This window comes from Ictidomys tridecemlineatus, chromosome 8, assembly GCF_052094955.1.
Source record: "Ictidomys tridecemlineatus isolate mIctTri1 chromosome 8, mIctTri1.hap1, whole genome shotgun sequence".
NCBI lineage: Eukaryota > Metazoa > Chordata > Mammalia > Rodentia > Sciuridae > Ictidomys > Ictidomys tridecemlineatus.
In genome coordinates this window covers 117,018,430-117,035,477 of record NC_135484.1, presented here as the reverse complement: position 1 = coordinate 117,035,477, position 17,048 = coordinate 117,018,430, and the positions used below count along the sequence as shown (strand labels likewise).

The window sequence follows — 17,048 nt, the reverse complement described above, 5'->3', positions numbered from 1 at the left end:
GGAAGTTGTGGTACCCAATCCAGACTCTCAGAAGTCAACTCCCGCTGAAGTAGTGTCCGGAAGTGCTTCTCCTATATTGCTCCGCCTCTTCCGTCTGAGAACTATATAAGGTTATTACGTAACTTCCGCTCTCTCTTCCACAGGAGGCCTACACGCCGCCGCTCTGCTGCCGCCATGGTAAGACTGTATTCGGTGCCGGGATCCAGCGACATCGGAACCGGGTCAGGGAAAGTTTGCTGCCAGGATATCAAGAACGCCCTATTTGGGGGGCCTTCAACTTTCTATGTGGAGCCTTGGATCGCAACCCTGGGAAGGGACGCCAAAACCTTGAAATTCCGGGGAGTAGGGTTCGAGGAAGAATCGCTCCCCGGGCACCCAAAGGTGCCAGAGGCTTGGGCGTCTGTGGTGACTCCGGCTTCCCCCAGAGTGTACTTTTAGGAACGGCCGACGTGCAACCTCCTTCAAGAGGTTGCATTTTCCCAAGCTTGAACGATTCACATTCCCGCTCCCTGTGGACTGAGGCGTTAGTTGTGGTTTGAAATCTTAAAAAGGGAGGGGGTATTCGCTCTGACAAGCCTAAAGTTCCTGTTGGGGGTTGTTTCTTCTCCTTAGCGACCTTACGGTTTGATGCTAGTTGACGATGCCTGTATCTCCCCCATATCCTTTCAGTCTCTAGTGATTCCTGAAAAGTTCCAGCACATTTTGCGAGTACTCAACACAAACATCGATGGGCGGCGGAAAATAGCCTTTGCCATCACTGCCATTAAGGTAAAGTAGGGTAAGGAAACCCAAATGCAACCTGGGTAATTAAGACCTTAGCTCTCTAGAAAAGAGGCAAGATTGAGGAGACACAAGTCCGTCTATGTTATTTCAGTTTCAGGGTTAAGAAATGAAAAAGAGAATGACTTTATTCCCTTAACCCTTAGCATATTTCTCACAAAAGGGAATTAGTAAAAGCCAGAATCGAATCCAAATTTTCTTGGATTATCAGTTTGAGATCCTTTCTAGATTCAGTTTCTTCAGGACCTCCTCTCTCCCCCAGTGCATTATAATTTCTGTACTGTACGTCTTGAGGGATGAATAGAAAGGTTAACAGATACCAAATGTGAAGTGGGGGTGTGTGAGCAGGATGCCAGAGGTGAAAAGTACAGCTCCTAACCAGTTGAAGTGGAAACCCATCACTAGTCAATGGCTTGTAAGAATTGAAACAGTGAAAGCTTGGATGTTTCTCTTCACAAAGAATTTCTGACCTTCCAGATGGAAACTTTGTATGGGGTGCACTGGAATTTGAACTTGGTCTGTCACATGCTGTGCACCACCAAACCTCATCCCTAGCCTCTTTTTCCCTGTTTCAGTCAAAACATATATTTAATTGTGGGATTATCTGAATGTTTTTCTTGCCTCCATAGGGGTAGGGCTCAGCATGTCTTAATCATCACCTACAGCTTCTGATATATGGTAGTTGTACCTGTTGGGCAGTGGATGGTACTTGGGTAAAGGTGGGTGTATAGTTATCAAAAAGATAACTTATGGAGTAAGTCTTTATAAGGTTTGTAAAGATTTTTATTTAATAGTTGTGTAGAAAACCATCAAAGTCAGCTAGAACTTTTCCCTGGTGGAAGAACTAAAGATTGTCTATTTTTTAGTTGTCAATGGGGCTTTATTTATATGCAGTGATGAGAATCTAACCCAGTGCCTCACATGTTAGGCAGGTGCTCTACCATTGAGCCACAAACCCAGCCCTAAATATGTCTTTGTGGGTGTGTGATGTTAGGAATTGAATCAGTGGCCTTGTGCATACAAGGCAAGCACTACCAACTGAACTATATTCCCAGCCCTAGAGGTTGTCTTTTTAAAGGATTTGTATAACGGGTGGGAAGTAATTGAAAGGATACTGAGAGGTTGGTTATTGGGGGGTGGGGGTCTCCAAAGATGTGATAGCAAAATAAATCTGGAAAGGACAAAGAAGTTTACATGGACAGAAGAGGGTATTTATTGAGAGACAATATAGATCCTGTGAGATTATTTCATGCCATAATGGCTTCCTCGTTTTTTGTGTGTGTGTTTGTTTTTGTTTGGTACCAGTAGGGCTTGAACTCAGAGCACATCCCCAGTCCTTTTTCAGGTTTTATTTAGATATAGGATCTTACTGAGTTGCTTGAGCCTTGCTAAGTTCCTGAGGCTGGCTTTGCGGCTTCCTCATTGTTGCTTGTATTCTTTAGGGCTGGTCTATGCCTTCATCCCAGGGTGTTAACTGCTAATTGTTGGCTATTTGGAATTGGAAGATTGGTAGAGGGGAGATTGAAATTGGGAAATGCCCATTATCCTTATTTAAAAGAAATTCTTGGGCTGGGGATGTGGCTCAAGCTCGCCTGGCACGTGTGCCGCCCGGGTTCAATCCTCAGCACCACATACAAAGATGTTGTGTCCACCGAAAACTAAAAAATAAATAATAAATATTTTTTTAAAAAAGGAATTCTTGTCCTACCCAAACCCCTGTACCCCCCATGAATGGCTCTGCTTTAAATACTTTGTAAGAGTAATATCAAGTTGGTGTTAACTCTTCTATAATACGGTCAGGCTTTTGGGTTACAAAGATGAGGAAATGAAACATTTCATAGTTGTATATTCTAACTAAAAATTGGGCCAGGAGCAGTGGTGCTCACCTATAATCCCAGTTACTTTAGATGCTAAGGCAAGAGGATCTCAAGTTCCAGACCGTCCTGGGGAACTTAGCAAGACCTGGTCACAAATTAAAAATTAGAAATCTTGTTTCATTCATACCCATTTTCGTTTTGAAGTAAATATGAGATAATAAATATTTTTAAGTAAATTTGAGAGGCACTCTACACAATATTTGATATTTGGTCCTAAGTCACTTACAGAGAGGAAGTGCCATATGCTTTCTTTTCCTAGGGTTACTATTACAAGTTACTGCAAATGTAGCTTAAAACAAATAATTTCTCTCTATCTCCCATTATTGTCTATCCTATGTCTATGTGCTCATAAGTTCACCAATCATCGGAATTAGGGCCCACCCTGATCCCGTGGGACCTTACTTTACCTAACACTTCTACAAAGGGGACATAGGTCACATTCTGGCAGTCTAAGTGGACAAAAACAGGTGGGGAGTACTATTCAACTCATACAACATTCAATATCCAAATCAGTTTGGTTTATAGATTCAGAGAGTTGGGTGCTGGTTGCTGTGTTTTGACAAATGTGAACATTAGTTTTAATTTGGGCAGGCTCCCTATGTACTAGAAACCAGGGCAAATTTTGATTTTGTGGACATGGAAAACTTTGGTCACTGTTGACTTGCCAAAAGAATTGTTAAACTTAGAGATCCTGACAGCTGGCAGTCCAGCATCTTAATCAACCTTGTTAACTCACAGGACTCCAGTTTTGCTATATCAGCTTGGAGAAAGAGGCCTTTATTCTTCATGATGGAGGAATTACAAAGCACACCTACATACACTGCGCAGTGAGGGGGAAGAAAAGGACTCATCTTGGATTTCTTTCTTTGGTCCAGCCCTTACCCTGAATCAAGTTCTTTCTCCTTTGTATTTAGTGGTTAGGCTTTATATCTGGGGATGTGAGAGAAGAGTGATCTAGGAAATTGCAAAGCATTAAATTATTGCTTTCCTATCTTTGCGGGCTTTTTTAATATTGGGGCTTTAAGGGAAACCAAAAATTCAGATTCAAATCTAATTCTGAAACCTCTTAACCTCAGGGTGTGGGGCGAAGGTATGCTCATGTGGTGTTGAGGAAAGCAGACATTGACCTCACCAAGAGGGCTGGAGAACTCACTGAAGATGAGGTGAGGACACTGACGGGGGCTGGAAGTTGGGCCCACCTTAGAAAGGGGACGGGCCATCTAAATTTGTCCTGCCTACCAGGTTGAACGTGTGATCACCATTATGCAGAATCCACGACAGTACAAGATCCCAGACTGGTTCTTGAACAGACAGAAGGATGTAAAGGATGGGAAATACAGCCAGGTGTGTATTGAGATAGGAGTATTTGGGGGTTCCTATAGAGCACAGGTCAGGGAACAAAAATACATCCCTTGTCTCCACATCTAGGTTCTGGCCAATGGTCTAGACAATAAACTCCGTGAGGACCTAGAGCGACTGAAGAAGATTAGGGCCCACAGGGGACTGCGCCACTTCTGGGGGTAAGTGGGAATGGGGCTTTTACCTCCCTGCCTGCTCCTAAATTCCCACAGCCATGCCTCATATTATTATTCCAGATTTTTGTGCTGTGTATGACACTTCTTTTTTCCACCTGCAGCCTTCGTGTCCGAGGCCAGCACACTAAGACCACTGGGCGCCGCGGCCGCACCGTGGGTGTATCTAAGAAGAAATGAGTCTGTAGGCCTTTTCTGTTAATAAATAGTTTATATACCAATGGTTTCCTTCTTTGTGCTTCTCTTCTGGTGTCACTGATACACTGGGATGTCATGATCATGCTGGGCCCTGTCATTTCTCCCTTTCCACTTAATCTGGAGGTGTCCCCCTCTCCTATTCAAAAGTAGCCATTGTGCTGTTTATCCGCTATCTGAAGCGACCCTGTTTCCAGCTGGTAGTTACCTCACCCTGTTTAAAATAGAAACAGTGAACACTTGCATCCTGGAGGGGGAGCCTAAGCCAGGTTCTGTGGGGTTGGTGAGTGGTAACTGGAGCTGGAGCGGGGCAAACAGTCCAGCAAGCTGCAACTCTTGTGAGTTACTACCCTTCTCAACCTCCTTCCCCTTGAACCCAGGCGCCTTTTACCATTGACTTCCAGTCCCAAGTGCTTTTTTTTTTTTTGCTTTTTGAGGTAAGGTCTCCCTAAATTGCTGAAACTAGCCTTAAATTGATCATTCCACTTAAGCCTCCCAAGACGCTGGGATTACAGGCATGCACAACTGTGCCAGGCTTGTCTACAGTTTTTAAAGGATGAAGTCTTCAATGGGGAAATCTGGGGTAACCTAGTACGCCCAAAATCCTGACTTGGGGCAAAAAATGGCTGGCGTTTGGGTCCTCTTCCCCCTGGCACAACTCGTGCCATGCTGCTGCTCCTGTGCACCGCTTCCTTCCGCGGGGGATGATGGGAACGCAGCGCATTACTGGGAGAAAGGCGGGGAGGGCGGCAGGCACTGCAGTGGGCCAGCCATGGAACCGAGCTTGGTGGCGGCGGGGCCGGGGTGACAAGGTAACGGTCCCCACAGCTGTAGCAGTGGTATGCCGCCGGGTTACTTCCCCACACCCCTTGTGGTGCGTTGGTACCTGCCACACGCCCTGCAACCTCCCTACCCCCATCCCCGGCGGCTGCGGTTGCGGTTGCTTATCCAGCCGGGCTTTCCACCCTCTAACCGCCCTCCTTTCCCTCCAGATCCTCTCTGACCGCGTCACGTCACACCATGCCCCTCAGCCTCTTTCGGCGCTTTCTCCTTGCCACCCTGCTGCTGGTGATCGTCTGGACCCTCTTTGGGCCCTCAGGGGTGGGGGAGGAGCTGCTGAGCCTCTCGCTAGCATCCCTGCTACCAGCCCCTGCCTTGCCGGGGCCACCTCTGGCCCTGCCCCGCCTCTTGATCCCCAACCAGGAGGCTTGCAGTGGGCCCGGCGCCCCTCCCTTCTTGCTAATCCTGGTGTGCACGGCCCCGGAGAACCTGAACCAGAGAAATGCCATTAGGGCCTCGTGGGGCGGACTGCGCGAGGCCCAAGGGTTGAGGGTGCAGACACTCTTTCTGCTGGGAGAGCCCAATGAGCAGCATCCCAACAGTGGTGCCCAGAAGAATGATCTGGCACGGGAGTCAGCGGCCCAAGGGGACATCTTGCAAGCTGCTTTCCAGGATTCCTATCGCAACCTGACCCTCAAGACCCTCAGTGGGCTGAACTGGGTCAACAAACACTGCCCCATGGCCCGCTACGTCCTAAAGACAGATGATGATGTTTATGTCAACGTTCCTGAACTGGTGTCAGAACTGATCCTGAGAGGGGGTCCTGGGGAGCAATGGGAAAGGGGTGTGGAGCCCCAGAGATCAGCTGCTGCTGTAAACAAAGAGCCAGAAAGCCAGGCACTGGGGAGTCAGGCAGTGCCACTTCTGTACCTAGGCCGGGTACATTGGAGGGTGAAACCTTCTCGGACACCTGGGGACCGGCACAGAGTATCAGAAGAGCAGTGGCCTCTCACCTGGGGCCCCTTTCCACCCTATGCTTCTGGTACAGGGTATGTGCTGTCAGCTTCTGCTGTGCAGCTCATTCTGAAGGTGGCCAGTCGGATACCCCCTCTGCCACTGGAGGATGTCTTTGTGGGGGTAAGTGCACGACGAGGAGGCCTTGCCCCAACCCACTGTGTGAAGCTGGCTGGTGCCACCCACTATCCTCTGGACCGGTGCTGCTATGGGAAATTCCTGCTGACTTCCCACAAATTGGATCCCTGGAAGATGCAGGAAGCCTGGAAGTTGGTGAGCGGACTGGATGGGGAAAGGACTACACCCTTTTGCTCCTGGCTCCAGGGAGTCCTAGGCATCCTGCGGTGTCGGATGATGGCCTGGAGGCACAGCTGAGTGTGGGGCCATGAGGGGACTGAGGAACTGTGGGTCCAGCCAGCACCCCAAAAAATACCTCTTTCCCAGGCCCAAAGCAGGAGCCCTAGTTGGCTGTAGCTAATTAGTTTCCTCATACCTGACCCTCAGTCTGTCACCAAAGATCGTGATCCAGACTAAATGTAGGGGCTTGGTCTGCCAGCCCCAAAGATGATCACCAAGGAGAGGGGGGAAAATGTTGGTAATTCCCTCCAGCCAGGGCAGGAGAGGCACAAGAGCCCGCCAATAAACTTGTCTCTCCAACTGTTCAAATGCATTGTTTCTTCACCAGGACTCCCCGAACAAAAACCTAGAGAGCTAAGAGGCTCTAAGCCTCCTGGATAAGGACATTCTTAGGGCCAAGGAAGAAAGAGGATGGCCCCTCTGGGGAGGAAAGCCCCTAATAGGCAAGGCAAAAGCCACAGCATTCATAAGGTATAGGACAGGGATGGAGGCAGGACACTGACCCCTGAGCCTAGAACAGTCCCACTCTGGACAAGGAAGAGGGGAGTAGGTGCACAGGAAGATCCAGACCCATGTAAAAAACGTCCCACCTTCTTTAATACTTAACCACCCAAGGAGCCAGGTGTCCAACACCAGTAGGGAAAGAGGGCACACTGTCACTTTATTCTAGGGAATAGTCATTTCCATACAGGTGATCCCATGCCACCCTGAAGCCTGGCTCAACGCACAAATCTGTCCAGGGCAGATGGCCGGCTCCCCTTGGGCTTGGCCTTCTCTTGCTTCTGCTGCTTCTGCTGCTGTTCAATGTTCTGCTTGACTTTGTCCTGGGAACAAGAGATGGGTTGGAGCGCAACTGGGGATATAGCTCAGTTGGTAGACTGAGGCCATGGATTCAATCCCCAGTACCACCAAAAAGGAAAAAAAGAGAAGTGGGGTAGAGGACACAGGGCCAGGTGAGCAGTGGTGGACTGACAAAGCCCAAGGTACACACATGAGGTGGGTGCAGCCAGAGGGAAATCTAGACCCCTCGCACGCTATTACCCTGTGCTCCTTGTCCATGACCTTCCTCTTCCTCTTCACCAGGCTCGCTGTGGAGCTACGGCCCTTCTGTTTTGGCTTTGGCTGGAAGGCAGCCTTGGCCTCAGGGTCATATCCCTGAGGAAGGAAACAGAAGCAAAATCAGCAATAGCCTCAGACTCAGGGAACTGGCAGCATCCATCATTTCTGAGGATAGGCCTGTGGTGGGATAGGAAGTGGGGATGAGGAAGGGCCTGGGCACTCAGGGGCCACTCCATACCAGCCTCTCTATCCGTTCCTTCTTTTCTTGCTCCAAAGTGATGACATCAACCGCTGCCAGGGCTCGGGGGTCCAGACAAATGAGCTCTGCAGGTACCTGGGGGTGTCATAGGTGGACAGGAATGGATAAGGGGTCGTAGGATCCTGACAAAAGCCAGAGAAGCTACTCTTCCCAAGACCTCTGGTCCAAAAGCACCAAGAAGGTCCTTACCCCAGTCTCAAGCCACATGGGGGACACCTGCCCCAGCAAGGAGCAGCTCACCTTGTCTAGCAGGGCCTTCACCTCCCACTCCTGGCGCTGCTTCCGGCTCCTGTATGGGTTGCTCTCCAGGCCGTCAAAGTTGGGCTCGGCAGCCCCTGGAGGGAGGAGCATGGAGCCATTTATCTCCAACCCAACTTAGTCCCTTGCCTCTCCCCTGGCTGTCTCAGGGCCACCCAAACTTTCATCTAGAATTCATTCACTAAATGCCCCATGCCCTGGCACACTTACCAGGTACTAGCATGCTGGTAATGCCTCCACTGTGCCCCACCCCCAGCACATCTTCAAAGGGGCAGAACTGAAGACCATGCACATGGCCAGAGAGCCGGTGGGTGAGGTATGACTTTTCCAGGGAGGGTGGGCTGGCTTTGCCCTGCCCTGCCCATATGTTAACGACGTCACCCATTCCTGCAGCCAGCAGTCCCCGCTGGGAAAAGGCCAGGTGTCCTGCTCCCTGTGGCAGGGTTCGAGCACTCAGAGGCTGGAATGTCCCTCTCAAATCAAAGATCTTTAGCTGATGATCCAGGCCAGAAGTAGCCATGTACCTGAGGGAAATGGAGAATGAATTTATCTGTTGGTATGGGTTTACTAAAGCCTGTGGTCAAGTCCAAGTGTCAGATCTGGAAAAGACGGTAGTAACCACTAATATCACATTAAACACTCCATTATGCTTCACACAACTCTGTACTATTTTCCTTTTATAGCTGAAAAAAGCTCAGAGAAAGGCAATCTGGGTTAGTGAATGGTCGGAGTTGGAGGTCAAGTAAGGCCCATTTCTTTTGTGTCTGCTTTCCTTGTACTAGCACCAAACTGCCCTTTCAGGACACATGGATCTAATGACAACAAATGCCAGTATGCACTTAAATGTTGTGTTCCACTGCATAGAGGACAGTAGAGCAGCTCAGCAAGGGGAAAGAGCATCTGCAGTGGTCAGGGAAGGCTCCCTGGTAAAGGAAGAATTAGCTAGGCTGTGCTAAATACTTCTCAAGAAAGCACAAGAAACAGAACAAATCCAGATACACCAGCACCAGAGTATGCACACAATGAGATGGAAGCAGAGGTTTGTCTTCAGGATTTATGGAAATACGAGGGAGGAAGGGAAAGAGGGAGAAAAGAAAGGGTGGAAAGGAATAAGGTGAGGGAAACCAGGAGGGGATGAACTGTAGGGTTTCCTTAAAGTCAGATTGAAGACCGTAAATCATTATCCCAACATTTACCTAGCAGTGCCAGATCACAAGGTGAAGACTACATGGATTTGAGAAAACCCACTCAGAAAGTTGTAAAGTGATATGCTAAAGGGCCCTGCCCACCACCTTGCTTTCCCAGCAAAGCTGGTGATCAAGTCCTCTCAAGGAATCATGCACTCCATAAGTTGTTTACTTTCAAAGATTGGAATTTTCATGTTCATTTTGTTTCTCAAACAGGGAGGCTGAAGGGAGTTCAGCCAGACCAGGGACATATGTTTGCCCATGGACCAAAGAAATTCTTTTTGGCCTTGGCTGTGAACCCAGGAAAAGAGGACTAAAGGTTTTCTATGAGCAGACTTGCCTTGTGATGGAGCCCAATAGAAGCCCAGCTAGACACTTCTGACAACAGGAGCAAAAGACCATTAGTGCAAACCAGGAATGACCAAGGGCTCCTGGGACACAGGGCACGCCCTGAGTGAACCAACAATTCAACTCAGGAGCATATATGCAGGCTCACCACCACCACATACCCATTTATGGGACTCCTGGGTAAACACCAGCCCAATAGCCAGATGGGAGTTTAGGCTACTACTATACTACTACACTTACAAAAAGCAGTTCAGCCTTCAGAAGCCAAGCCAATCCTAATACAAGTTTCCAGAAAGCCTCTTGTAGAAAAGGTCAGCTTCACCTTTGGAGCTATGAGGCTTATCTGAAGAGCTCCTGAGGGGAATCAAAGATAAGCAGTGATGTCCCTAAGATCAAGGAGGACTTGAGTTGTTCAGCACCAAGGTGCTAACTAAAATCCAGTCCTCAGTGAATTAAGTGATCAAGCTCTTGGCAAAGGAGTGGGTAGCCTAGACAACTCAGGGACAGCAAGTCACAGGTTAGGCCCAGTGGCCCACAAATGGCAGAAAACCTCAGAAAGGCCCCCTCACTCTCCAGAGCTAGTTTGGCATAGATAGGGAATAAAATGGGCAAAACCAAATCACACTAGTCCACAACAGAAAATTATGGCAGCCAAAGGTGTCAGAAAATCCTGAAGGCTTTCTTAAGTTGGTGACCACTGGGTTTTATCTTTTCCCATGCATTTGTTTACTGATTTCTTTTAAAACAACTTAAAAGTAAAGCTATATACTCTGTATTAAATGCAGAAGACTCCTGAGCAGCAATGTAAAAGGATAACAGCCTGTAGGAAACATCATTCTGACCACAACACCTGACAGGAAGACTACAAACTGGCTATACTGCTCATGCCCACAGGAGACCACAGTATATATAGAGAAAAACACCTGAGGAGAGCCCTGAGAAAAATCCATTAGGACTTTGGAGGTGGTCATGAGTACCACCAAAGTGATGCCACCAAAGCAAGTATCAGAGCCCGGGCACCCAGAAAGCACTCAGTAAATAGTGCTTTTGATTTCTTATAATATAGATTGCTGAAGAACTTGGAGGCTGTGTACCTAGCTGCAGGGGTCAAAGAAGTCAAATTTTGGGTGACAACACAAAAATCCTGGGCAAATGGGAGAAGGAACTTTGGGAGTCAGGTGACAATTAAGTGACATATTCAGTGATGGACACATCAAATCTAGTAAGAGAAGGCAACTGAATAGAAACAAAATGCATCACCTGGTCAGTCATTCATAAACTATAGCCACCTGTTGTTTTGTTGTTGTTGTTGTTGTTGTTTACATAAAATGCAAATGGACCACCACCTAGGGAAGGTGCAATGACTCATCCCTGTAACCTCAGAACCCCAGCAGAGTCCAGCCAACAACATGTCCTGTGAATGCCTAACCAAGTGAAAGGAATTAAAAGGAAAATACAGATCAGATAGAACAGATGTAAAAATGCAGATGCGCTCTCAGGAACAGCAGAAATCCAAAGCAGACACACCACCCCCACTCCTTACATGACCAGCTAGATCAGAAAACAGTGGTCGTTTTTTATTGGGGCTGAGGAGAGCAGGAATTAAACTCAGGGGCATTCAACCACTGAGCCACATCCCCAGTCCTATTTTGTATTTTATTTAGAGACAGGGTCTCACTGAGTTGCTTAGCACCTCACTTTTTTGCTAAGGCTGGCTTTGAACTTGCAATTTTCCTGTCTCAGCCTCCTGAGCTACTATGAATTACAAGCATATGCTACCACATCTAGCAACAGTGACCATCTTTGATGATGTTAAGCACGACACTACTTATTTGCTAGGCACTGTGCTAAACTTTATGTGTCTAAAGTCTACACCAGCTTTATGAAGGCTTTAAACTAGGGCTCGGCACACTGCCACCCATGGGGCAGATCTGGCTCACCATCTATTTCTATACAAGTCATAGGCTAGGAACAGGATTTACATTTTTCAGTGGATGAAGAAATCAAAAGAATATTTTGAGACATGAAAATTTTATGAAATTCAAATTTCTATATCCACAAATAAAGTTTTATTGCAGCCAAGACTATTTACTTAAGCATAGCAACTTTTATACTATAACACCAGTCAGAGGGTGCTGTACATAACATCTTTTTGTCCTTTTTTTTTTTGGTGGTGCTGGGATTGAATCCAAGGCCTTGTGCATGCAGGGGAAGCACTACCAACTGAGCTATATCTCCAACCCGCATCTTTTTCACTTTTTAAAAATATGCAGAGAATCGAACCCAGTGCCTCATACATGCTAGGCAAGTGCTCTACCACTGAGCCACAACCCCAACCCTGTTCGTAGCATCCAATTGATTTGCACTGCTGCTCTGTAAACTACAAGTCTCAGTGACATAGTTATAATTCATGGCCTTTGGGCACCTTGCATACATCTATCTCATCACATACCTGTGTGAAAAGTTAAATTAACAGATGAACATTTGTGGTCAAATTTGATGACTTGGAACCAATCTTGAATCTCAATTAAGCAAATATTATCATCAAAATAAGCAAATATTATCCTCAATTCTTCCCATATAATAGACTAGTATTACAAGAATACCATATTCAGAGCTGGGGATGTAGCTCAATGGAAGAGTATTTGCTAGCATTCATGAGGCCCTGCACCACACACACACACAAAAAAATACCATATTCAATTATTATATCTTTAAATTTCACTGCTTAGAAATTTGTGATAATTATTTTCTCTTCATTAATTATTAAACAATATCTTTTATTTTAGCTCTTATTGAAGCAAAACCTAAAATATTTACTATCTATCTTATTAAAGGAAAAGTTTATTGACCCAGGGCCACATTCACATTCCCACTCTTAGGATCAGTAAACTGTGGCACACAGAAGTAGTGTTGTGTGCTCATATTTACATGTCTGGTCAGCAGCAAATCCAGGATGTCTAGCCAGGCAGCCTGAGTCTGTGGAACTAAAGGCATAATGCCTTGGGCTGGGGATGTGGCTCAAGCCGTAGCGCGCTCGCCTGGCATGCGTGAGGCCTGGGTTCGATCCTCAGAACCACATATAAACAAAGATGTTGTGTCCGCCAAAAATTTAATTAAATATTAAAATTCTCTCTCTCAAAAAAAAATTTAAAAAAATAAAAAAATTTTTAAAAAAATAAAGGCATAATGCCTTCCATACCCTTCTGCCCAGCTGTGACTCTTGTTATGGTTTAGAATGTGAGGTGTCCTCCAATAAGCTCAATTCCTGCATTGATTGTTCAGAGGTGAAATTAAGGCAGGAGAAAGGGTTAAAATGAATAGGCAGGAAACTTGGGCTCCTTCAAGGAAGGAGAGAAAATACAGACACAAGCCAGGCCTCATCAAGGTCGGGCTGATTCCTATTTAGGCAGAAAAAATTGATAGTAGGACATCTGCTGTCTGGTATCTGCACCCCATCAAAAAAAAAGAGAGACATCGTAACCTGATTGGACCAAAGGGCATGTGAAGAGTTCATGGACACAATGCCTTTACCCAGGAGTGGGTAGGGAACTAGCTCTTTGAACCCTGTAGAGCTATGTAAACCCCTAGACAATAACCACTCTTTGGTATCTCTCTCAGGACCCCAAACTTTTGGGAACTCCGCTTTCTATTATTCTAATAAATCCTATTACTTTGCTGTCATCCTTGTGGGTGGATTTCATTCTTTGAATTCACCAAAGAACTCAATTCTATACCCTGTGCTACAAAATAATTAGATTGTGAGAGATGTGACCTGATCAGTCATCCTAATTTGAATGGACTAACTGGTTGTTAACTATAGGTAGTGGGTTGTGGCTAGAGGGAGTAGGTCATTACGTGCCTTTGGGGTTCATATTTTTTCCCTGGCTCTTGCTTCTCTGTTTCCCATCTGCCAGGAGGTGAACAGTTTTCTTCCACAACATCCTTCTGCCATGATGTCCTACATCACCTCAGGTCCAGAGTGATGGAATTGGCCAATCATGGACTGAGACCTCTTAAACCATAAGCCAAAATAAAACTTTCCCTTCTCTAAGTTGTTCATTTCAGGTATTTTGGTCATAGAAACGAAAAACTGACACAATCCCTAACACCTCATCCCTAAATAAATGACTTACGTGCCTGTAGAATCCACAGCTAGAGCCCGGACCCCACCACGATGACAGAGAATCTTTGCCAGTGGCTCCTTTACAGCTGGACTCCATAAAGACACAGTACCTAGAAGTAAGAAAAGACCTAGAATTATTAATACAAACCTAACCCTGAAGTTATTAAACCTGGGGAAGATAGGGCCTCAAAGATAAGAGAGAAAAATAAAAAGGATAACTTTAAAGAACTCATTAAAGTATTTTTTTAAAAAGCAGGTCAGGATGGTCAGAAAATCAAAGTTAAGCCAAGAGCTGAGTGCAGAGGCATGCACCTATAGTCCCAGCTATTCAGGAAGCAGAGGCAGGAGAATGACTTGAGCCCACGAGTTAGAGAACAGCCCAGGCAACACAGTGATACCCTGTCTGAAAAACCAAGCTAAGTCAGAACTGACCATTGCCATGTCCAAGATGGATGACAGCATTGTAAGGGTTCTGAGCCATGACACTGAGTCGTCCAGCCCGAGCATTCAGAGCTGCCACAATCTTCCCTACTGACACATCCAGGTAGGTCAGAAACCCTGTCTCTGACTGAGAGAGAAAAAGAATGAATGAGTGAGTTTTGACTGCCCATGTCTCCCTTAAGAGAATGAATGATCTTCCCAAGGGCTGCAACCCGGTTGGTCCCTGTGCTCTGCAGCCACTCACAGCTGTAGCCAGAAGGAAATGGAAGGGCAGGAACTCAAGCCGGGTTACTCGGTCACAGCGGCGAATGCAGTGGAGCTCAATGCCCTGGTTGTCATAGATGTGGAGCCAGCGATTTTGAGCAACAGCAAGCAATGTCTCAGAATGAAGAAACCTGAGGGAACAGAGGAGTAGTCAATGAGGAATGGGATCAGGGGCTATCATTCAATCAGAAATGGGTTGTCTCACCCCCACTGACCACCAACAGCAAGGACACTGACCGGATATCTTGCACTGCCTCCATGACATTGATCTCACACATGAGTTTCTTTGTCACCCAATCAAGAGTAGCCACATGACCCCGACGCCCTCCAAAAGCCATGTGTCTGTTAAGGTGAAGGAAAGGTAAGATATTAATGTAGGAAAAAACTCTGACTCAAGCTCCTTCTTTCCAAGTGAGAAGAAATATGTTACAACAAATGTGCACACTCCTCATGAATAACCCATTCATACATATATAGCTGAAGAGGGCACAGGTGGTATAGCTAAGTAAACACATCCATATCTTAATTCAAGAGTCACTGGAGGCCAGGCACAGTGGCACACACCTGTAATCCCAGCGGCTCAGGAAGCTGAGGCAAGAGGATCCCAAATTCAAACCCAGCCCTAGAAACCACGAGGCACTAAGAAACTCAGTGAGACCTTGTCTCTAAATAAAATACAAAATAGGGCTGGGGATGCGGCTCGGTGGTTGAGTGCCCCTGAGTTCAATCCTTGGTACTCAAAAAAAAAGAGTCACTGGAGCCTAAGAGTATAAAGTATGGTTCAGTGGCACAGCATGGGCTAGACATGTATGAGGCCCTGGGTTCAATCCCCAGAAACAAACACACACGCACAAACACCAGTGATTGGAATTCAGTCTCACCTCCCAGTTCGAGAGTAGTTAAGTCTATAGGGTCCAAACTGTCGCAGATTCAAGTCAAAGTGCTGAAAAAGGAAAAGAGTAGAAAAAATATAACCAGAGCCTGGGGTTGTAGCTCAGTGGTCAAGTGCTTGCTCAGCATATGCAAGGCAGCGGGTTTAATCCCAAGCACCATACACAATCAAGAAAATCAAGAAAAAAAATCAGCTCCCCTGGGTAATTTCCTCTGCCAAGTCACCATTCCTCTCTTTTCCTGCACCATCAATCAACCCACTGGCCCCTTTCCCTCCACAAGCTCACCTTGGCTGCACTTGCAATATCCACAGCTTCCACAATATCAGCCTGGCGTATCTTTGCTGTGTCTTCCCCATCCTCCCCTTCCAGAAACCTGAAAGTAATGATTACAATTGCAGCAAAGCTTCCTAATATTAGATGGGTATAACAACATAAAAATGAGGAATGAAGCCCATTGTGGTGATGCATGCCTGTACTCCCAGCAAGTGGACAGGCTGAAGCAGAAGAATCTAAAGTTCACAGCCAATTTCAGCAACTTAGCAAGGCCCTAAGCAACTTAGGGAGATCCTGTCTCAAAAAATAAAATAAAATGAAATAAAATAAAAAGGATTGGGGACATAGCTCAGTGGTAGAGCTTCAAAAGAATTCAATCCCCAGTACAAAACACACACACACACACACACACACACACACACACACACACTGTCAAAGGAGAGTTCTGTAAAGCAGTTGCTAGAGAAGCTCAGGTTGGGGTCCACTCACCCAGGTTCCTCAGCAAGCAGCAGCTGAGAACGAGCAGCTTTGACACTTGTCTCTTCTTCCTCTGCTTCAGCCACCTCAAGTTTGCTTCGGGTTTTGGACTTCAAACGTGTTAACTAAAACGTTGATGGGAAGGAACAGGTAAAGAACCAAAGAATAGACAGGTTCACGGGAAACCCAGTCCAGCCAGCCTCCACCCAACTCATAGAGACACTCCCAATCTCAATCCTTCCCCACTGTCTACTGTCCTCACCTTTTGGGATTTGTCAATACGACAGAACTTCCGGGCTACTTCCACAGGAACGGGGGCGGGGCCTGGAAATGGGTCCTGGGCCTGGGATGGGAATGAGGCAATAAGGTACAGGCTCTGTTTGACCCCATACCTCTCACTCTCAAAGCATAAAAGATCTGTCCTGCCACCCTATCAGGTCCTAGGCTCACCCCGGACAAGCTCCGCTGGGGCTCCGGCTTCTTTCGTTCTTGGGTTTTCTTTGGAACCTGAGGCTTCTTGGAGATCCGAGACTTCTTGGAGATGAGAGTGTTCTTTGGCTTCTGGAGGCGGTGCTCCCCATTTCTCTTCTTTTTACGAGGGGGCCCCGGAGAGGCCCCCGCAGCGGTGTGAGCAGTCTCTTCCTCCCAGTATCGCCGCGTTTTCTACGGGCAGATCAAAAGGCCTGATATTCCTCAGCCCAAGCCCTGACTCCCGACCCCGCAGCAAATAACTTATTTTCCCACCCAGAGAGGTCTCTACCTTCCTCTTGGCCTGAAGTTTATCCTTCTTGAGTGGGACGTCCCTGCCCGGCCTGGGGGCTGTCTCCATCTCGCCCACCCGAACAACAATCCGCGTGCAAAACTCTTGGCAGTCCCACAGTCAACTTGAGACTTCCGGAAGTCCTTTCTCTTCATCCAATCAGCGCCG

At 46.9% G+C, this 17,048-nt stretch overlaps 3 protein-coding genes across 4 annotated transcripts; 2 read left to right on the top strand and 1 right to left on the bottom strand.

Moving 5' to 3' along the window:
* The first annotated feature begins 28 nt into the window (after positions 1–28).
* Rps18 (ribosomal protein S18) lies at positions 29–4,410 on the top strand. Of its 2 annotated transcripts, XM_005318824.5 has the most exons (6): positions 38–177; positions 670–768; positions 3,734–3,820; positions 3,900–4,001; positions 4,086–4,177; positions 4,294–4,410. In XM_005318824.5, exons 1-6 carry the CDS (start codon positions 175–177, stop codon positions 4,367–4,369), a joined length of 459 nt encoding a protein of 152 aa, XP_005318881.1. In that variant the 5' UTR covers positions 38–174; the 3' UTR covers positions 4,370–4,410. The 2 variants fall into 2 exon arrangements, with proteins under 2 accessions (XP_040138392.1, XP_005318881.1); XM_040282458.2 differs by lacking the exon at positions 3,734–3,820 and having other exon boundaries at positions 29–177.
* A 656-nt stretch (positions 4,411–5,066) lies between these two features.
* On the top strand, positions 5,067–6,844 carry B3galt4 (beta-1,3-galactosyltransferase 4). Its single transcript, XM_005318822.5, has 2 exons — positions 5,067–5,196; positions 5,377–6,844. Exon 2 carries the CDS (start codon positions 5,405–5,407, stop codon positions 6,551–6,553), a length of 1,149 nt encoding a protein of 382 aa, XP_005318879.1. The 5' UTR covers positions 5,067–5,196; positions 5,377–5,404; the 3' UTR covers positions 6,554–6,844.
* Positions 6,845–7,171: 327 nt separating this feature from the next.
* Positions 7,172–17,042, bottom strand: Wdr46 (WD repeat domain 46). Its single transcript, XM_005318820.4, has 15 exons — positions 16,881–17,042; positions 16,571–16,783; positions 16,383–16,463; positions 16,133–16,245; positions 15,656–15,743; positions 15,359–15,420; positions 14,715–14,819; positions 14,458–14,608; positions 14,205–14,340; positions 13,783–13,882; positions 8,322–8,635; positions 8,094–8,188; positions 7,833–7,928; positions 7,577–7,690; positions 7,172–7,359 (listed from the first exon to the last, which is right to left on the bottom strand). Exons 1-15 carry the CDS (start codon positions 16,947–16,949, stop codon positions 7,255–7,257), a joined length of 1,842 nt encoding a protein of 613 aa, XP_005318877.1. The 5' UTR covers positions 16,950–17,042; the 3' UTR covers positions 7,172–7,254.
* Positions 17,043–17,048: the final 6 nt, after the last annotated feature.